The 21,994-nt window shown below is 52.9% G+C and overlaps 1 protein-coding gene across 1 annotated transcript; it reads right to left on the reverse strand.

Moving 5' to 3' along the window:
• Positions 1-1,543: 1,543 nt before the first annotated feature.
• Positions 1,544-21,064, reverse strand: LOC132321366 (olfactory receptor 14J1-like). Its single transcript, XM_059834871.1, has 2 exons — positions 20,649-21,064; positions 1,544-1,751 (listed from the first exon to the last, which is right to left on the reverse strand). Exons 1-2 carry the CDS (start codon positions 21,062-21,064, stop codon positions 1,544-1,546), a joined length of 624 nt encoding a protein of 207 aa, XP_059690854.1.
• Between the last annotated feature and the right edge of the window lie 930 nt (positions 21,065-21,994).

The following is a 21,994-nucleotide window of genomic DNA, read 5'->3' on the forward strand; positions in this document are numbered from 1 at the left end:
GGAGATGTTCAGTACTTGTCAAGACAAGGCCATGAGCACCTGATCTAGCTGGGGCTGTCTGAGAACGGGCTTAGCTGAGAGACCAGCTGTGGCAAGAGCTATGGGACTTGTGTGTAATGAGTATCGGAAGGACACTGGGTTTGTTTTTTTTTTTTTCTTAATAATGGCAGTGGAGTTTGGTATCACAGAGCTGTGAAGGAGGATGAGGGTGACCATGCAGCAAAGGTCCCTTCCTCACGGCTGAGGTGTATGGCCAGTGTTGGAAATGGCCAGTGTGTGGGACAGCCAGGGAAAATTACCCTGGGATAGATTCCCTGGGGTGTCCAGGGAAAAAGGCACAGACTGGGCCCCTCTCTTCTGCACCTTTGGTGCCTTGCTTCCTTCACCATGTCACTTGGCTCTGCACCGTGAACACCCTGCTGTGTGCCCCCACCCTGCACACTCACACAGCTGAGCTCTACACTGGTGTTTTCTCTCTCCCGGCCACATTCCAACCCACCCCAACCCCACCCCAGCATTCCCTAAATCTCCTCCCCTCTTCCCAGTACTATGGCACAGTCTGGGCTGGCCCCATGGCACTGCCTGTAGCAGGGTGCAGCAGAGCTCTGGGCACTCACCCCACAGCCCCAGACCTTCTGAAGGGCACAGCAGCTCTTGGGGGGCAGAGAGGGGGGTTCAGGATCCCCATCAGTCCCAGGGCTTGACCTGGTCCTAAAGGCACAAGGAAACAGAGGCCACTCACTCTCTGGCTCTCCTGTGTTCCTATTGTAGGTGGTGCCCAACCCTGAATACATTTTCCCCCTCCTCTGCCCCCACCAGCCCCATGCTCCAGGACAGCATGACAGCTCCTCAGCCAGCTCCTGCATCTCTCCAGGCTCCCTTCCCTGTGCCAGCTGGGTTCCCACTGCCTCTCCTGAAATTGCAGAGTCCTCCTTTCCCTGTGAATACCTGGAATTCACTCTTTACTTTTGCATGATTCTACCTGGAAAATCTCTCACTTTGTGGAGCTCCAGTCACACCCCAGGCACACTCTTTCCATGGGGAAGCACTGGGATATCCAGGAAGCTGGAGAGTCCCCTCCTGGAAGATGTCTTCTGCCCTTTCGCATGTGGGAAAGAACTGGGTATGTACTTCAGTGACCATTCACCATCTCCACTGTCACTAGGCACCAAGAGGTGAGTCCTAAATCCAATCCTCTACCAGGTCACAACATGGCAATGAGCTTTTTTGTCTTGAAACCATGGAGCAATGGGCCCTCTTGAGGTGCAACATCTCGGGCCTCTTCCTGACACAAGGTTTGGAAAAACAGCCCAACCACCAGGCAGTGCATGGGCAAGACCCCTTTTTATTACAGAGATGCTATGAGGGAGGCAGCCTGGACCCAGTGTTACACAGACACATTTTTATACGGGCTCCAGGTGAGACAGAGTAGGTTCATGCAGCACACGAAGTACAGGAAACCCAAATATTGGTCTATGAACAAACAACCCCAAATAGCAATAACAATAAAGGTAATAAAACAAAGCATAGGCCTGTATGGGAGTCATTTGCGGAGAACGACTGGAAGTTTATCAGTATTGAAAAATTTCCATGAAATCACTTTCTTCAGGGCATCTTTGAGCTCCTGGTTCCTCATGCTGTAGATGAGGGGGTTCACTGCTGGAGGCACCACTGAGTACAGCACTGCCACCACCAGGTCCAGGGATGGGGAGGAGATGGAGGGGGGCTTCAGGTAGGCAAACATGGCAGTGCTGACATACAGGGAGACCATTGCTTAGGAGGGCAGCCAGGTAGATGCCCAGGAAGAGCCAGAAGTGCAAGAGCTGCAGCTCCCGCGTGTCTGCAAATTTCAGGAGGAGGAACTGGGTGTTGGAACTGCCGTTGGACATTTGCTGTCTCTCAGCATTGGGCACTGTCTGAATATGAAAAGATACATAGAGGTCAGTATAACTTGAGCTTGAGCAACACACGCTCCATTTCTCATGGACCCCTGCACACACACATTCAGTCTGTCCTGATCAGGGTGATGCACCTTAAGCTCCCTGGCTTGAGCTCTGCTCTGTGCTGGGTGAGTGCCCGGTGCTGGTGCTTCTCACCCCAGGGCTCTGAGGAGTCGGCCCTCTTCTACAGCAGTGGATACATGGAGGCTGTAAGCAGCCACACGTTTTTGGGATGGTCCCTGGGGATGGATGCCCTGAGCTGAGAGAGGAGGATTTGTAGCAGTGACCATACGGGAATACTCTCCAAGCCCTGTAGTGAGTCTTTACATTGGCACCCGTGTCCATCTGCTCCTGAGAGACAAGATCCCCGCAAGGGATAAAAGTTCTTCACCTTTAACTTCTTGCACAGCCAAATGTCTGAGTCGGCCACCCCTGAAAAAGAGACTGTTCTCACTTCAGTCTGTCACCTGCACTGCATCTCCAGGCATAGTAATATGAGCAAGGGGGGTGGAGGGTGAGGAAACAGCACCATCACTGTGAACACCTCCTCCCCTAGGTGAAGTGCACCCATCATGCAGAAAGGCTCCTCAGTTGCTTCATGCCCCATTTTCCAGAAGATGGGCTGCAACAAAGGGTCATACTGATGGAATTACGTATGTTTTTAGATGTTCCCATCACACCAGGAGCATGTTTTTGGAAGGGGTAAAAGTCCATGGCTCTCAGAATAAACACTGGTGAATACACCAGTGAGTCCTGAGAGACTGAAGGACTGTCTGTGCCTCACTGCAGAGTCTGGAAGCCTGACCTGTCCTTCTGGCTTGTTCCCAGCTGCTTTGCACATCCCTCTCAGCTGAGGGATGATCAGACTCTCAAGTCACCTGAAAAGGAAACCAGACTTTTGAGGGGGTGGAAGGGTGAAGTTTCCAATGCAGGTCTCCAAGGTCCTTCCTCTTTCTCAGCCCTCACCTGCAGAGGGTGATGGAGAGAGGCTGACACACCTCCTGGCTCCAATGACCAGACTGAGGAGGCTCTATGATGTGGGTGCTGATAGCTGAGGGTGGTCTCAGCACTGCCATTCTTGCAAGAACCCACGGCTCTTCTTCAGGCTCCCCACGTACAGCTGCCTGGCAGCATCTCCACGGCCTTTGCACCTCTGCAGCTTTTCCAGGTAACTTTCAGATACAAAGAAATATCACGTAGCAGTGCTGTGTCCTTCTGGAGGACCTTCTGGAGGATAGCTGGCCTCTCAGCAGAATACCCCAGGGAGAAAGTCAAGGGTCCTAAATGTGGAGTGTCCTGAAAGGAGAATCACCTAATCCCCACCCTCTCACAGTGCATGCTTGGAGCCTCATAGGCTAGAAGGGGGCTTGGACACCATGCTCCCACACAGACACCTCCATGGCAGGAGCCTCAGGACTGGTGTCTGAAAGCCCTTTGAAGAACAACTATAACACAAGGACGAGGATGGATGGATGGTTGGATGGAGAAACGTGGGGCAATACCATGATCCTTTTCCTTAAGGGAGGCAAGGAAAGAGAGACAGCCAGGCCCTCAGGAAAGCATTTACCTTCCCCAGCGGTGCACGCCACCTCCCAGGCAGCGACAACACAGGGTGGCTGCTCTCCGTCCCTTCGTCAGGCGGCAGGAGATGGGTTCGTGGCAGGAGAAGAGCACCTCTCCAATAGCCGGGGTCTAGCTGCCAACAAGTGACTCGTGGACTAGATCCCACACCGTGAGGGTAGAGAACTTTGCAGGGCTGGAGAGGAGAGACAAGGGGGGCTTGCGCAGCGGGAGGCATCTGCGTTGGAGAGGACAGAGTGGCATACCACCGCTCTTAGCAGTTTCCTCTCACTCCGACCACATCTCTGCTGCCTTTAGCTGTTCCTGGGAGCTGTTCCTGTGCCCTCACCTCTCTTCCCTGTCAGTGCTCACAGACCCCATCCCACAAGCCGAGCACTCATCCCTGCCCTGCAGACACCTCCTGGTGGAATGGCACTGTCCCAGGCCATCTCCGTGGTTGCAGCTGCTCAGGAGCTGGTCAGACCCACCCTGATGAGGCTGAAAAGGTAAAGTTGGAGCTGCCTGCGGTCTCTGTCCCCTTTACAAATAAAAAAAAGTATTTCTCTTTTTTGCAGCAATTAGGAACCTGAAATCACAGCCTCTGGAAGGCTCCCTCCTGCTAGTGTAGCCCTTGCCTTCTCCGTCATCTTGAAAGATCTCCTCAGGACAAGGGTGAGCTGGAGCTGAGAGCAGCCCATGCAGCATCTTGTCAACAGGAGAATGAACCTGCCCTAGCGGGGCAGGAACTGGCTCCTGACTCCAATGATCAGACCCAGGACTTCATGATGCGGGTGCCAACACCTGAGGAACACCTCACCCCTTCCTGCTAGCCAAGGACAAGCAGGGTTCCATGCCAGCTGCACTCATATGAAGGTGCCCAGCAGGCTGTTCATGATGTTAGCATCTCTGCAGCTTCTCAAAATGGCTCTTGGATCTCTCATGGTTCCTGTGAGAGAGCTGTGCCCTTCTGGACAGAAGCACCATGCCTATAAGGACAGCTTGGGGAGATGCTGAAGTGCTGTAAAGATCAGGAGTCCTGAAGGGAGAGCCAGATCATTTCTCAGCCCCAGTGATTGCACTGACCAGAGCCCCACAAGTTTGAAGGGGTCTTGGGCACCTTTTCCCATGCAGGCGCCTCCTCTGCAGGACCCTCAGCTGAACCCTACCCGCTCCCCCCCACACTGACATACCCAAGAGCCCCAGAGTAAGGAGAAGAGCCATACGGTTAGGTGGAGTGAAAAGGATAAATACCATTACCATATTGGTAGGTGAAGGCAGAGCAGAGACCGACAGGCAAGCAGAAAAGATTTCACCTTGACTAGCTGTCTCCCAGGCAGAGACACCGCAGAGCAGCCGCTCTTGGCCCTTTGATGGGCAGTGGGAAATGGGCACGTGGCAGGAGCGATACACATTGCCTCTGGGGGTCTGGATGTCCAGGAGGCAGCTCATGACTGTTACCCCACGGCCATGAGAGCTGATGGCTGTGCTGGGTGGGAGAGGAGAGATGAGGGCTGTTGCTCAGGGAAGGTATCTGCATCTGCACTGCAGGGGATGGCCAGGAGGTGCCCATATCTCCCCTGCAACAGGGTTTCCCTCAGCGGTTCCCTCCCTCCCTGCCCATGTCTTTGCTGCCTGGAGTTGTCCCTGCCAGTAGCTGTTTCTCTGTCCCCACATCTCCTCCACGCCAGTGCTGACAAACCCCATCGCAGCCCCTGTGCACTCATCTCTGCCCTGCAGAAACCACACAGCTGCAGGGCACTGCCCAGGGGCACCTCTGCATTTGACAAAGCTACAGGGCACGTGGGAACAAACCTAGTAAGGCTGGAAAGGTGATGGTCTGTCCACACGTGAGGGAGGAGGGAGGAGGGAGGGACATGCTGAGGTTCCCTGCAACCTATACATCTCTTACAGAGATGGCTTAGGAACCTCTGCCTGCTTCATTTTCACGTTCCCTCTGAAATAGCAGAAAACTGAAACCAGGCGTTCAGAAAGGCAGCTTTTGTCTCAAGCAGCAACTTCCTTGAACTTCCCTTTGGAGAGTCTTTTCTGGAAACATCGACTGGGTGAGCTGGAGCAGGAATCTTGCAGAGCAGAAATGTATGAATCTTAGAGCTTTGTCCACACCTGACAGATCCATCTCCATTCCCACCTGTCCAAACACCATAAAACTGAAAGCATTAACTCAGGAATGCACAGACCAATGTGGGCAGCCCCAGCCTTGAACGTCCCCTTGAAAAGTCTCCTGGGCAATGCCTTGGGGGTCATCTGGAGATGTGAGTTTTCTGAATTCTCGCTCCTGCAACATGCCAGGTTTTAGTTTGCTCTCATTGCCTGATCATATCCCTGCTGCCTGGACATTTTCCTCCTGGGAGAATTATCCTGTCCCATATCTTTTCCCTGTCAGCACTCACAGACTCCATCCCAACCACTGTGCACTGACCTTGGCCCTACAGAAACCTGCCTATTTGCAGGGCACTGGCCGGGCTCATGTTCCTGAGTAACTGAGGTACACAGACTGTGGAAAGCTCTATCTTTAATGTAACTCCAGCCTTGACCTTCCTTTTGAAAGTCCCCTGGGAAATGTCCTGGGGGTGATCTGGAGTTGTGAGAAGCCCTGACCCACGCAACACCCTCTTGACAGCAGAAGGACCCTGCCCTGACAGGGATTGTTCCTTCCACCCACAGCTTCTCCCCACAGCGCTCTGGGGAGCTCCCCGGGCAGGCTGAGTGCTGACCCTGGCAGACAGCAGCGTCCCTGCCCCAGCACACAGCCCCCGGGACACAGGGACCCTGCTCTGAAGGACAGCCCTGGGCACCCCTGGCTGCACACCCACCTTCACAGCCCTGCAGCCATCCCTGGGAGAAGGCAGCGAACGTGCCCTGTCCTTCTGACGGTGCCGCAGGGAAGCCCTGCTCTGGAGCAAGTCCTTCTCCTCTACGCTATGGAAACTGTAGATTACTTCTGACAGATCGTAGAGGCCGTGGGATGTGCCAGCTCTAGGAGATAAATGCCCCGCACCCAGAGACTTACCATATAGAGGACTGTGAAGAATTTGCTGCCGGTGAGGTCTCAGCATTCTCCCACTGCACACCGCCTTTAATCTCTCTCTGCCTCCCTCCTCTCCCCTCGGTGCCTGCAGGCAGTGCCCTCAGCCCTGCTGCGCTTTGCAGAGGAGCTGCTCCTGGCCAGAGCTGTCTCTCTGCAGCGCTGCCCGCTTGCCATCAGCTCCCTCCCTCCATCCCAGGAGCCCAGCCCAGCTCAGCAGCAGAGGACCAGCCCAAGGCGGCACTTTCTCTGCCCCCTCTGGGCTCCCTCCAGGTGTCCCTGGGGCTCCAGGGGAACCTGCCCTGAAACAGGCTGAAGGGATCACTCATCTTCCCTCCCATAGCTGGGGAGAGAGACTTCTTTCCAGCTGTGACATTTCTCCTTTCAGAGACACACTTAGGCATGAGAATCCCCGTTCCTTGTCCCATCATTAGACAGGACACCCAGAAACGTACAGGGAGGGATCTCCTCTAACCCTGCTGAGGGAAGGGATTCACTTGGGTCATTCAAGACATCCCATCCTGGGTTTGAAATCCTGGGGCTAGAAGAGGACTCAGCTCTCTCCCGGGCACTCTATAAACTCACTGGAGGTGGAATTCCTCTTGCCCCTGTTCCCCTGTGCACATAGAATAGGCACCTGCATGTGAGCTGTTTGTCTCAGCTCTCATGTCAGTTAATGGAGATTAAGGGAGTTGTTCAGGTGGGAACATCTGGTGACATTCGAGGTGACACCGGAGCTTGTCCAAGCTATGTGCAGGTGAGTGCAAGCTCTAATGGAGCAATGCTGAGAGACAAGGCAGCATCTGGGGGATCCTCTTGGAGCCTGGAGGGGAATTCCTTTGGTAGAGGGAAATGACAGCAGATGTTTACAGTTAGGAGAACTAAAACCTTCCCTTTTCCTTATGTCCACAGCACCTACAGAGGTAGTCAGCTGCCCAGATGGAGCCAAGTCCCTCTCCTTCTCTTCTCCATCAGCTGTATTTCCTAGATCTCCACGGACTGTAATGGCAGTTGGCTCATGGACATCCTCCAGTGCTTAACCGGGTTCAGGGCAGCTGCTCAATGGCCACACACAGGCCTGGAGTGCTACACGAGATGCCAGGGCTCTCCAGCACAACGGCCTGTGGCTGGCAGGGACAGCACAGGACCTATGGGAAAGCCATTCCCGTTCAGAGGGGATGCGGGACAGACACCCCAGGCAGCGTTGCCGACAGGTTCGCTTCCTTTGTGCAAGCCCAGGTGGCATCTCCGGCAGATTCGGGCTCTGTTGGCCAGCGACTGAATCCCAGCCGTGCAGTGAGGCAAGGTCTGACCCAAGTTCATCCAGCCGATGCAGAGCAGTGCATGAACAGGAAGCCCATCGCACGGGCGGCTCCAATCATTTGGCTGCTCCCAAACTCTCTTGGTGCTTCTTTCAACAAGCCTTTGCTCAGCCCCTTGATGATACAGTCAAGGAAGAGGGGAATGATTGTCACCGTGTTCCTGGATCACAGCCTGTCCAAAGCCAAGGACATTTTCAGCAGCACCTTGTCTTCCTGGAGATCAGCTTCACCTCCACCACAGGCCCTCAGAACCTGCAATCAGGAGAAGGCAGAGGAGAAAGGCTTATTTAAGCAAGCCATGGAAGTCTCCAGATCCATGGCCCCAGGTCTTGTTGGGGACTGTAATGACCCCGACACTCACTGGGAGGGGAGCACAGCAGGATGCAGACTGTGCAGCTGGTGTCTGGGGTCTCTTGGGACCACTTCTTTGCACAGGTGCCAGGCCAACAAAGGTGATCTTTGCCTGAATCTGGTCCTTGCGAAAGAGGCAGTGCTGATGAGGGATGTGAAAACCAGTGTGAGCCTGGGCTGCAGTGACCGTGAAATAGTGGGGGAAGAGTTTAGCCTCTTCAAGGGATTTTTAATTGTAAGCCCATGGGCAGGAGAGCTCCGTACAGCTGGTCTTTCAGGAAAGCATCTTCAAAGCACAAGGCGTTTCCAGACCGCTAAGCAGGAAAACAACCAGCCATTTCAGGAGAGCAGCTCCGTTAAAGAAGGAACTCATTAAGAAGTTTCATAGAAAAACAGAAGCATTCCGGAGGTGGATGCAAGGACTCAGGGACAAATTTAGAAATGGGGATGGCTTTAGGGAAGCCAAAGCTTCCCTGGTGTGGACCCTTGCAAGAGGTTCGAGGGCATCAAGTGGAGCTGTTAGCCCTTCCAGAAAGAGTTTTAGGAAAAAACAAAGAGAACGTGTGGCCACTGCTGAACTTAGTAAGAGCAGGTGTAGACAGCTCTGAGATACTCTATATCCTCTTTGTCTTAGTCTTCCCCAGCAAGGTCTCCCAAGCCTTTGCGCCTTGAGGCAGGACTCTGGAGGAAAAGAACCAGCAGTGGATGTGGATCAAGTCAGGGGTCACTTGAGCAAGCGCAATCCTTTCTGGTCACTGGGGCTGGAGGGGCGGCATCCCAGGGAGCTGAGCGAGCTGGCCTTTGTCACAGGGAGAAAACTCTCCATCACCTCTGAAAGGTCATGGAGACTGGGGAACATCCTGATGACTGGCAGCACCTTTGTACATTGTACGCACCTTTCAAAAATGCCCAAGGGATGAGCAGGGGAACAGAAGGCTGTGCCCCCGAGGACGTCCACTCGCGTCCCCTTTCTGGGTGTCTGAAAGGAAGGTGATGGGATTTACCCAGGGGAGATTGTGCCTGGCCAGCCTCTTTGCTCTTTCTGAAGAAAGGAGAGGATTGCTGCACGGGGGAGAGCAGTGGTTGTCTTCTACCTGGAGGTCAGCAAAGCTTTCGCCATCATCCCTCACAATATTCAATGTTAGGATATTATGGTCTGCATGGGGGGATAGCTAGATGGGTAAAAACGAGCTGGACAGGTGGGCTCAGAGGTACGTGGTCAATGCGTGGTTCTCTGCCTGCAGGCATCTAGCTAGCAGGGTCCTGCTGGGGTCTACCCGGCAACCTGCCCTGTTTAACGTCTTTTTGATGACCTGGAGGAGCTGAGAGAGGGATTATTCATAACATTTGTAGCAGAGACCACATTGAGGAGAACAGACACTACACTGGAGGGCAGGGTGGCCATCCCAAGGGACACAGACAGGCTGGAGGGATGGACCAGTAGGAACCTCATGGGGTGACAGTGATGTGGGCAAGCAGGGGCAGTGGATAAAATCTTCTAAGGAAGAGGCAGAGGCATCGGGCAGTGTAGGACAGCCTGTGGTGGGGATGGCCCCGTTGCTGGGGCTGGCACCTCCCAATGAACTGAAATCCTTGTCCTTTCGACTATGGCCGCTGTCTCTTCCACCGAGGTCCCCAAGAGAACACCAGGTCCCTACAGCTCCAGCGCTTTCCTGTCTCTTCACCCACCCACTCACTCCATAGAGCCTCAGAGGAGTCCTCCTGGTGTCCTGCACTTGGCATCGTATGCCCCCACATCTCACTGCCCCCAGCAGCAGCCCTGAGCATGCCATGATGGAACAGATCCCCATTCCTAGGGGGTCAGGGCTTGAACATCCTGCTTGATCACAGAATAACAGAATCACTAAGGTTGGAAAAGACCTGTAAGAACAGCAGGTCCAACCATCAACCCAACACCACATGCCCACTAAACCATGTCCCGCAGTGCCACATCTACTCCTTCCTTGATGAAATGCATGAAGGCCTTTCACAGTTGCCTCCACATTTGATTTTCCACCTGTAACCAGTGCCTCTGAGTTCCTGCTTCAGCAGCCCCCAGGGATCATCCCTTTTCTGGTCATTCCCTCCATGGCCTCTTCAGCGATGGCCCTCGCTGGGGCCCACTAACACCCTCAGAAACCTGGAGGCTGTGTGCTGACTTTTACTTCTCCAGAGCCTTGTTCAACCTTCCTGCAGTATCTGCAGTTCAGGAACTTGGCACCAGAGGGCTCCTTAACATGCAAAACTCACTAACAAGCCAAGGCTCTGCGCATAACTTTCCCTAATTCCTCAGTCCTTGTGGGGTTCATTTGAGAGGTTTGCGGAGTGTAGTCAAAGTGAAAAGATTTCGATACTCAATATCAGTAAGAAACAATTTCTTCTCTTTCCAATTTTTCTTTTTCTGCTTATTCATTAAGTGATGTCAGCAAATTCCAATTCTTACTGACACAGAACACCTCCTGATAGAGTCCTAATACCTATGGAAGTCAAGACCCTGTATGTCAGACACCCTATGGGCAGCCTTTGTCCCTCCCTCCAACCCCACCAGTTCTCTCATCAGCCACCTGGGACTCGCAGCACCTTTCTTCAAATTGGAGCTTTCTCCACTGCAGTCAGTAGCTGCATGTTTCAGCCCATGGACACCAATTCCCACTTGCTTTATTTGGAGAATGAGCTGCATGCAGACACAGAACAATCGTTCTTTATTCCAAAACCCAAAACCAAAAGAAGGCTTGGTTCAATAAAAAATAAAACACACTCCTCTGCTGTACATTAAGTCCACCTGACCTCCTCTGGAGTCCACTTTCCACAGTGGATGCCCTTAGGCCAATAAAAACACATTGCTGTGTCAAGCACAGATCCCAGAAACCCCCAAAGCACTCCCTGCCCCACGCTCTGTTCGTCCATATTCACTCACAGCGAGTCTCACACTGAAGCCGTGAGCTCCCGGAAATCACAGAAGGAAGCAAAGGAACAAAGTGAATCAAATGCTCTCTTTTGAATAGACAAATCTGCACTGATCCCAACATATCTGGGTCACAGGAGTGTCTTCAAGTAGACTCTGCAGCATCTGGACCCACTCATTTCTCATTCTCCTCCAACGCTGGAGCCCTTGGGTGCACTTGTCCAGGCTTCCCTTTCTACTCAAGGGAGAGAAATGAGCTGTCTCAGCTGAGATGCTTTGGCCTATCCTGCCTGTCCACCAGCTCCTGCTCCACAAAGGCTCCCATCAGCCCTGGGTCACATTTCCCAGTAGCATGTGGAGTCTTCAGCTACCCCCGGGAATCTTGGAGGCAGTGGCCACCTCTGTGTGGGCAACTGCATCAACCGCTGAAGGAAGGTGTTAGGCAGAAGTTGAAACATATGTGGGAAAGACCTTGGTGTAATAATTGGGTAAGAAGGCTTTGACACTTGTCTGTAAATTCTCATGATTCTTTTACAGGCCATGGCCATGGACCAGCAAGGTAATGACACTTTCTCTCCCTCTATGTAAACACAGATTTATACATCTTGTCCCTTTTGACTGGTAACATTTGGGTTTGCTCAAGTAGCTACTGATTTGGTTCCTATCCACTGATGGCTGTTTTCCTCTCGAGTCCTGCCTTGAGGCACCAAGGCCTGGGAGACCTTGCTGGTGATAAGAGCACATAAACTATCTCAGGTCTATTTAGACCGACTCTCACTAAATTTAGGGGTGATCCCATGTTATCTGTACTTCTTCCTTCACTGTCCCTGAAGTAGTAACAGCTCGTTATGGTGCCCTTGAATTCACTTTCAGGTTTCAACTGAGTTTTGCTACAGACCGTTTCCGTGCTTGGAGGACGTTGTCCTTGAAGACCAGCTGTACGGAGCTCTGCTGCCCTTCAATGCTGCTGACCACGAGACCCCACTACAACTCCCCACAATAGGCCAAAGTCTGCCCCTCTAAGATCCGGCATCTGCAGTCTCTATTTTCCTTCCTCACTCTCCTCGGGAGCTGGGACCCCACTATTTCAGTGTCACGACAGAAAAGGCTTACGCTGACCTTCAGTTCACTGGCCAGCTCTTCCTTGCTGGCAAGTGTCAGATCCAGGCTGGCATGACCCTTGTTGGCCCATCTGCCAGCGGTGCTAAGACGTTCTCCCAAGACACTCCAGAAGCTGCCTGGACTGTCTGCATGCTGCTGCGTTCCTCTTCCAGAAAATGGCAGGGTCATTCAAGTCCCCAGTGAGGACCAGGCTTCTACATGCCGAGACTTCCTTGGGGTGCTTAGAAAAGTCTATGCCAACTTCCCCATCGTGACTGTGGGTTCCTCGTCTCCCACCACGATGTCACCTTCACTGGCCCCTCCTCTGACCCTCACTCACAAGGGCTCACCCAACTTGTCCCTTGCCCCACAGAGGCGCTCCAGACATCCCAGCGACTTCTTCCCTCTGAGGGAACCCCACCCCAGGTCCTTCCAGCCTGTCTCTCCTGAACAGCCTCTGCCCATCCATTGCAGCACCCCAAGCTGTGTCACTTGTCCCCCCATGCCTTGGCCGTTCCTCCATGGATGTCAAAAGCACAGGCTCCAGCTCGTCCTGGCTGTGCCCTGGCTGAGGGCATCAGTGCGCATTTGGGCTGTAGCCCCTCCGGTGTAGCCCCAGGCCAAGCTCTGACTTGTCTTAGGGAAAGCTGGTACCAAGTGTCCAAGACCCCGTCTGTGCAAAGGCTTTGCTTCAGAGCAGAGATGTGCGGGAGTGGACCCCAGATGGAAACATCAAGCTGAAATTCGATGCCAAGAGAGTGAGCAAACCCTGCTGTGCCAAGGCCAGAGAGAAACAGGGCTGGGCAGTGCAGCGCAGAAGGAAACGGGTTTTTTGTCAGTGGTGTCTGTGCTGCCCCTGAGGGCCTTTGCCAGAGGTGAAGCTGATCTCCAGGAATGCCAAGGTGCTGCTGACAGGCCCACTGGGAAAACTCTTCCTTGACTATATTATCCAGGGGGAGAGTAAGGGTTGGTGGAGAGAAAAACCAGCAGTTTGGAAGTGTAGGCACACGCGTGGCGACCCCGGTGTGATGAACTTCCTATTCCTGGACTGCCCTACATCGACTGGCTAGAGAAGGGACAGAGCTTGCCCCACGGCAGGGGTGGCAATCAGTCTCTTGCACAAAGGCACTGCATCTGTCTGCAATGCTGTCTGGGGAGTCTGACACACACTCGCTCTGAATGGGGATGGCTTTCCTGTGTAGGGCTATTCCTGTCACTGCCAACCGCACGCAGCTGTGTGTGAGAGCTGTGGCATGTCGCGTAACATTACAGGCTTGAAATTGGAATTAAATAGAGTAACTGCCCTGAATTATCCCTATGTGGGGATGTTCTTGAAATCACGCTCGTTATAGTCAACGGAGATCTAGTAAAGCTGGCTCAAAACCTGGCTGATGACAGGTGTGTCAAGGTCCCCTTGGATGGAACCTCCAACAGTGCAGCTCTTAAAGCATGTGTGCCAATGGTCGTCCTGAGTCATGCTGCTTCTAACAAGACCATAATTTCCCCAGTGGGGTCTGTTTTGCCCATGACAGCAATTGGTAAATTAATTGGTCAATAAATGGCCCTCCTCGGGGTCATGGATAGAGGTGTTACACTGCAGAGGGCCCAGGAGAGTCCCCTCTGCTGCCCCACCATGCCCCAGTACGTCCCACTGGCCTCCACGTAGGGTATGACCCCTTCACCACTGTGCTCTCAGCCTCATTCTCCACCTGGTGTTTTGCCCATCTGTTTGTCTAATCGTCCAGACTGTAAAGGCCTCCCTTGGGTACAAGAATACCGAGGGAGACCATGGCAAAAGTCTTGCTGCAGCTGAGGTAAATGCCATCCACTGGTCTCCCCTCATGCACAAATGCAGTTACTTCATCAGGAAGGCAATCAGGTTGGCGAGGCATGATTTACCCTTGGCAAGTCCATGCTGACTGCTTTTGGACGCATTCCCTGCGTTGCACTTTTGGCCCCTTTCAAAGGTGGGGGCAACGTTGCCTTTCCTCACTCACAAGAGACCTCTATTGATCCCATGCCCCTTCCCAAGGGATATTCCAAAGAAATATTGATCTTCCCCTGTAACTTCATTACCGCTTTCCTGCCTGTGACATGGTGTCTTGAATTTCTCTAGTTTTTCATATATTTGCACCTGTCCAGGATACAGTGACCATTTCTAAAGTCAACTTTTAGATGCAGACTGCCCAGACAAAGGCCCTTGCCATGATTCACCATTTTTCTCCTCCCCTTATTCTTTGTCCATCCAGATACCTCTCACCTATGCTGCTGCCTTGAGCTTCAGGGAGTTAAAAGCTTGCCTGTCTTTCAGTAGTCTAATTGTCTCTCTAGCCAACTCTTTAGTTACGTCCATCTCTGTCTTCTTGTACCTATCAAAAACATTTCTGATCAGATGATCCCTTGTAGAGAGGCAACTTGTACTGAGCATATGGTTACAGAGTGTGTTTTACTGTTTATGAAAAGTCATCATGCTTTAATTTTCTTTCCTTACAAATAGGAAAGACTCTTCTGTGCCTGTGTGCAGCCAGTTCTCGAAGGAGAGCGGGTGGGAGATGGTGCCATGGAGCTGTAACCTCCAGCTGCAGACTTCAGCGGAGAAGTCTGATGCAAGGAACAGTGATGTAAGCCCCAGGAGGCCAAAGACAGAAATGGCGAGGTTGGGGAGGTGAGGAGCAAAGTTGTCCATGCAGTGTCAGACCCCAAGGGACTGCTTTTCCTGCCTGTCCAGACCTCCTGAGGAGACATCCTGGCTCAATAGCACTTGGAGAATGCTGCTATCACCCCTTCTCTAAACTGAAAAGCAATCAAAAATATCCTTGAAAATATTAGATGCACTTTGAAATCTCCCTCCTTAACTACACTATGGCACCTCTCTAATTAGCTGTACAAGTCTTGAAGACTTGAAGCAAATTACAAGAAGAGACATGGCTCGTTAGGGCTTTCTGTATTCTAATGAGCCCCACGGTGTATTTGGTGCTGAGTCCGTGAGCCTCAGATACTGAGAGAAGATTGAACAAAGTGCTCAAGAAGTCAGAAGCAAAACTCCAAGGGCCTTGAAGCATTAATGGGCCCCACTGAGGGCCATTCCTGACAAAGCCTCCCCAAGGACTTGTTAGAGCAGAGAATTGGAGGCCATGATTGCAGGTAGGCAAAGGCACCGGGCAGGTGGCTCTCGTGCTGAGAAAACCCTTTGTTTCTTTCATGAAGCAGAAAGGCCAAACCCTGGGAAGGCAGATCTTGTCCCTCACGTGTGGCTCAGAGCTCTTCTTGGGGGCAGTGGGATGTGAGGGTGAGCAATGCCAAGTGTAAGAAAATTCTATGACACCTCCTGGCCTCCCCAGGCAGGGGAAACAAAGTCCAGAGCCTCAAAAGAAAGTTTCTGCTGGTAGGCCTCGGTGGAAGAGGCAACTGCCATGGCCAAGGGGACAAAGACCTCGGTCCTGTTGAGCCTTTTAGTCTCTCCAGAGCCCTTGGCCCGTGCCTGCACCTCTTTCCCTTCAGGCTGTAGACACCCATCTTGCTTTCCCACCTAGCTCTCACCCCAGCATTTCTATACCTTCACGGATGTCTCTCCACCCTCACTGGCTTTTCCTTGAAATACAAAGTCATGGGATGGTCCACACTCCCTCTGGATGACCTCTTGCACCACAATGTAACCCTTTGGTTAAGACTTCTTTTTCCTCACCTCCAGTATGAACGTTCCAAGCTGCACGTTGTGCAGGTTTCTTTCTCTTCCCACTACCAACAAAAGCTCCAGCCTCCAAGTTGCAGGCTACAACTGCAGTACCCTGAGCCTCCACTTCACCAGCCTAAAGAAGCCCAGGACCTTCAGCCTCTCCAAAAAACCCCCCACCCCATCCTGGAAGATTTCCTCCAGATCCTTTCCAGTTCCTCCCCATTCCTCCAGACGGGGGAACCCCACACCAGGGCACTCTAGTCCAGACGTGGCCACAGCAGTGCTGAGTCAAGGGGGATGAGGACTCTCTTGTCTGGGTGGCCACCCTCCTCCTAAGGCAGCCCCGTATGCAGTTGGCCTTATTAACTTTGAGCATGCACCATTGGCTCATATGGCACCCCTTGGAACACCCAGGCCCTTCACCTCAGGGTCACTCCTGAGCTGTTCAGGTCCCAGCCCGCCCTCATGGTTGGGGTTATTCTGGCCCAAAAAAAGGACTCGCAACTTCTGCTTCTAAAACTTCATGAGTTTTCTACTGCCAAATCCGAGAGCTTCTCAAGGTCCCCCTGGAGTCAAGCTCTGTTTGGACAGCTGTCAATGTGTGCATACAGATGGCCCACCAGATTAGTGGTGCCTCTGACAAGATCTCAGCAGGAAGAATTGCAGGACACTAGAGACAATAGAAGACATACTAGTTTAATGGAATCGCTGGCAAAGGTCGAAATATCCCTGGTGACAAGCTCAGAAACACCAAAGGAAGGTACAAAGGAAGCCAAACTGGGGCCAGGGAGGAAAGGGTAAAGAGAGATGGGCTGTCTGCATGGGAGGGTACAAGGATGGTCAAGGGCAAGAGCTTGTGAGGAGGAAAAGAGGGAAAAAGGAAAGAAAAAGTGAAGGAAATGAAATGGTCAGGGCTGTTTGGGGTACCTGCCAAGCAGCCCTGCACCTGAATAATAATGCCTGGAGTGGGACAAGAAAGTCACAGATCACCTGACCAAACTTCCTTCTGTCTGACTTCAGCGGTCACCAGGAACCCGAGTGCTTTGCCTCCCATCCTGAAGGCAAGATCTGTGGTGGATGGAAGCACAGAATCATTCATGCCGGAAGGGACCTCAGGAGGTCTCCAGGCCAACCTCCCGCTCTCAGCAGGGTCAGCTATGAGGTCAGAGCTGGTTTCTCAAGGGATGAGTCATTGTGGGCTTTAAAAGCTCCAGGGATGGAGATGACACAAGCTCTCTGTGAAATCTGCTCCAGTGCTTGACTGTCTTGATGGGGAGAAAGTTTTTCCTGTCTGGTTTCAGCTGATGTCCATTGGCCCTCATCCTCCCATCATGCACAACAGTGAAGAACCTGGCTCCATTTTCTTGCTGGTATCCAAGAAGATGTGGGAAGGCTCTTATTAGGTCTCCCCAATGCCTTAATTCCTCCTGGCTTTGCACCTTGGGTGGACAAGGGCATCCTGGGCTGCATTAGGAAGAGCACTGCCAGAGGGTTGGTGGAGATCATCCTTCCTCTCCACTCAGCCCTGCCACAATTTGTCTTGCACTCTTCCCTCAGGGTTTTCCACCCTACCCCCTCACTCACACTGCAGCCAAAGCTACCATCCACATCTCCCACCAGTCCTGCCCTGTCTTCTTGTGAAAAACATATCCTGGAGAGCATTCTCAGCATGGTGGGCCAGGGATCACTTTCCACCTTCCCTGTAACTGAGGTCTTCTAGCAGAGGTCCATGGTCTTCAAAGGCCCCTGGTGATTACCAGGGCCTAAAATAGTGTCCCTTCCTCCAGCTGCCTGGAGGACACTCATCCTCTTCCCAGCCTTCCTCAGGCAGTGCAGTGATCCTGACCAAAAGACCATTGTTACCTGAAGGAGTTGGGGATCCATCTAAGAGGAAACCTGAGTAGACCCAGGCCTGGGCTGTGCTCCACGTACAGCTTGGCCTTCAGGCTCTCTTGTGCAGATCATACTCCTGGGTCGCAGAGTAAATTGGATTGTGATGAGAAGTCTGCAGGAAGCTCCCACCTGATACCAGTGATGAGGCCAACTGCATGTCCTTACCTATATCTAGAACTGCCACAGCAAATTCACAGGTGAACTGCCTCTTTTGGGGGCAGTAGAAATGAGGACTTGACTTTTTTCCTTCTAAGGAAACACTGAAAGGGATCACAGGATGAAAATGGGATCACCCTCTCCAGACGGCATCTGCAAGACTTGCTGCACCAGCCGACGAGGCAGAAGCGACCTCACCATGACCTCCCAAGCCACATGCCTGCTGCTGGCCTTTCGGCTTCTCCCATAAACACAACCAAACCGTGTGCGTACTGCTGTCCCATCAGGTACTCAGGCGGAAAGGAGATGACAACCCATATCCAAGCCCTCCTCCTGTGTGGGCCTACCAGGTTCTTAGGGAAAGGGATTCCCACAATCAACTTGCCAGCCAGGTGCCTGCTGCTGGTCTGTCAGAGACTCTGGCAGATGTGAGCCTAGAAGCACATGTCCCAGCCACCAGTCAAGGGCTGACCTGTCAGCTACTTGAGAAAGAAGTGACCTCACAGGCCCTTTCCCAGACGTGTTCCTGCTGCTGGCCTGTCAACTCCAGAGACAGAAGTGACCTCACAGCCACCTTCACAGCCTCGTGCCTCCTGCTATCCCGTGAGATCCTGAGGCACAGCTGACCTCACCAGAGCATTCCCACCTAACTAACACTGCTGTGAGCAGAGATGGGGCTGTCCCCAGTCGGGAAGCTGGCCAGCAGCCGGGACATGCTGGTGGAGCTGTAGCAAGTGTTCCAGTGTTCCACCCCCAGCAGAATGATGAGGGTGTTCCCAACCCCAATCCTAGGACAGGTCATGAGAGAGAGGAGGAAGAGAGTTGTCTAAGAGTTGGGGACATTCCCCATTCCCAGTAAGGGAAATGCCATTGATGATGTCAGATTGTCCCACTGCCCTTTCTCCACAGAAGGTTTTAGGTCCTTCTGGTCCCCTCTCTCCTTGTAGCACACCTACAAGGAAGGACAGTTGTTTCTCTGCTGGTTGCTTGAAGATATTGTGAAGGAAGTTCAGAGAGATGAAACCTGGAGGTGTGTGTGCCTCTGAGGGCACTCAAACAGCCTAGATGTGCTCCGCCTTTTGGGAAAGGTGAGAAATGCCTTCTTCTAGAGGGCATTGTCACCCACGCTTGCAGAACCCCTTCTGAGTGCAGGTGTCCAGAGCTGAGCTGGCCTCATGCACTGCTCGCACACACAGAGGGGTGTTCGGAGACAGGAGTCCTTCCCTTGCACAGGCGCAGGCAGTGCATTGCAGCAGCCATGGTGTCTCCCTGGCCTCCTGCTGCCACTCCCAGAGCCTGGGAGACACCTCAGCCCTGCGGTGGGTCCCCTGGCTCTGCACTCGTGTGAGATGCCCCACGGCATGGGGAATGGACACGGGGACCTTGGTTCAAGGAAGCAGATCCCAGTGCTGCCTTCAGGTGGATTCCCAGGGGACGTTACTCTCAACGGGAAGTGACCTCGAGCTACTGGTTCTCCCACAGGCCTTCACGGCACCCCCAGGAATAGCTGATGGCACTTGTGCTCACTCGGGGTCATCTCACCACACGCACACCATGGGCACGCTTACATCTCACCTGTACAATGCAAACACGGACTTCTGACCTAGTCATTCAGTGTCCCTCCGTGGAGGGACCAAAAGCTTCTCTGAGCTGGGGTGAGAGGTCAGAGCTGGAAAATGTGGTTTTATTGGCTGGTCTGTGTCGATTGCCCAGGGGCAGCTTCCCCCGGGTCTCCAGCAAACATGGGCACAGAGCAGACCCTGCTCTGCTGGTCCTTCAGGGCTCTGCCAGGAGACCTGGCTGTGCCAGGACACTGCTGTGTGTCCCCAACCTTCACACTCACACACTCTAGCTGCTCACGGTGTTTTCCTTTCCAGGACTCTTTCCTGGGCATGTTCTTGAGAACAACATTAGAAGAAGTCCTAAGCCTTCAGGCACTGCCTTGAGGAGATCCCCTTTCATGACAGCAATGCTGTGATGGGTGTCAGATCTGTCACCGAAGTGCCCATTGCCTGTCCCTGCCTGCAGCCACAGGACTGCCACGCAGCAGGACTCTGACCAAGCCCCAAGAGCACTCAGATGTTACACCAGTACAAGGGCTCAGAAGAAGAGAGTGGAAGTTGAAATCGAGCAGCTTGGGAAGGTGAAGCGCTGGTGCTGCCTGGCAGTGCTGCTGTGCTGGGACTCGTTTCCCCTCCACCTCTGCACACAGACACTGCCCTGCAGCTCCAGAGAAGCTCTTGGAGAAAGGATCTGGGACAAACAAGTCACGGCAGGGTCCTCTATTTTCTTTAAAAACACAGAGAGCATGGCTCCTCATTTACACATCTGTGGGTCACACAAAGCTGGAAAGATACATAATTAGAAATGGCAGAAATAATGACATTCTTTCTGGACACTATTTGAAAAAGAAAAACAGAGGGAAAAAACCCAAACCCACAACCAAAACCAACCAAAACTACAGAGGATGGGCTGGGCCGGTAATGAGTGACATTACGAGTGATTGACAGTAGATGACAAGCAGTTTAATGCGTTTGAAAAGTATCCACTCATCAATTTCCACAGTGCATCCTTGAGCTCCTGGTTCCTCATGCTGTAGATGAGGGGGTTCACTGCTGGAGGTAACACTGAGTACAGCACTGCCAACACCAGATCCAGGGATGGGGAGGAAATGGAAGGGGGCTTCAGGTAGGCAAACATGGCAGTACTGATAAACAAGGAGACCACAACCAGGTGAGGGAGGCACGTGGAAAAGGCTTTGTGCCGTCCCTGCTCAGAGGGGATCCTCAGCACAGCCCTGAAGATCTGCACATAGGACAGCACGATGGAAGCAAAACACCCAAATGCTAAACAGAGACTAACCACAAGAAGCCCAACTTCCCTGAGGTAGGAGCGTGAGCAGGAGAGCTTGAGGATCTGGGGGATTTCACAGAAGAACTGGTCCACAGCATTGCCCTTGCAGAGTGGTAGTGAAAATGTGTTGGCCGTGTGCAGGAGAGAATTGATAAACCCACCGCCCCAGACAGCTGCTGCCATGTGGACACAAGCTCTGCTGCCCAGGAGGGTCCCGTAGTGCAGGGGTTTGCAGATGGCAACGTAGCGGTCATAGGCCATGACGGTGAGAAGAAAATACTCTGCTGAAGCACAGAAAAAGAAAAAAAAGACCTGTGAAGCACATCCAGAGTAGGAGATGGCCCTGGTGTCCCACAGGGAATTGGCCATGGCTTTGGGGAGAGTGGTGGAGATGGAGCCCAGGTCGAGGAGGGAGAGGTTGAGGAGGAAGAAGTACATGGGGGTGTGGAGGCGGTGGTCACAGGCTACGGCGGTGATGATGAGGCCGTTGCCCAGGAGGGCAGCCAGGTAGATGCCCAGGAAGAGCCAGAAGTGCAAGAGCTGCAGCTCCCGCGTGTCTGCGAGTGCCAGGAGGAGGAACTGGGTGATGGAGCTGCTGTTGGACATTTTCTTCCTCTGGGCAAGGGGCACTGTGCAATAAGGAATCGACAGTGACAAGTTAGGAGAAACTTCTCAGGACAATCCCATGCCATTTCTCATAGAAATCCCTGTCCCTGAGCTGAATGAGGGACAAGTCAGTTCATTCCCCAACCCTATCAACTGAATGACATACTGCCTCACAGTTTCAAATACAACTTGGTCACGTAGTTCCCTTGAAGACACCTCCATTGAAGGACCCCAGTCAGAGTTAGAAGAGAAGCTGACTTGCACCATCATGCCAGCCCCGAGAGCAAGAGCACCACGAGCAGGTGCGGAAAAAAGGAAGGCTACTGCTGTGCTCCAAAAAAATGAAGCAGGGACAGAAAGGCAGAGAGGCATGCAGGGCAGCCTTCTCCTTACCCGGCTGTGCTCTCCACCTCACAGACACATGCACACATGCATATTCATTGCAGGACCCACGTCTTTCTCTTCTGGAGGTCCAGCTGTGGAGGAGGTAACGCATGCCCTGGACTGGGGGCAGAGGCTCTTCTGGGCGGGAGAAGAGACCGGGGGTTGCTCTGGGGGAGGCACCTGCTCTGCAGGGGATGGCAG

Source organism: Gavia stellata, unplaced genomic scaffold (genome assembly GCF_030936135.1).
Source record: "Gavia stellata isolate bGavSte3 unplaced genomic scaffold, bGavSte3.hap2 HAP2_SCAFFOLD_59, whole genome shotgun sequence".
NCBI classification, from domain to species: Eukaryota; Metazoa; Chordata; class Aves; order Gaviiformes; family Gaviidae; genus Gavia; species Gavia stellata.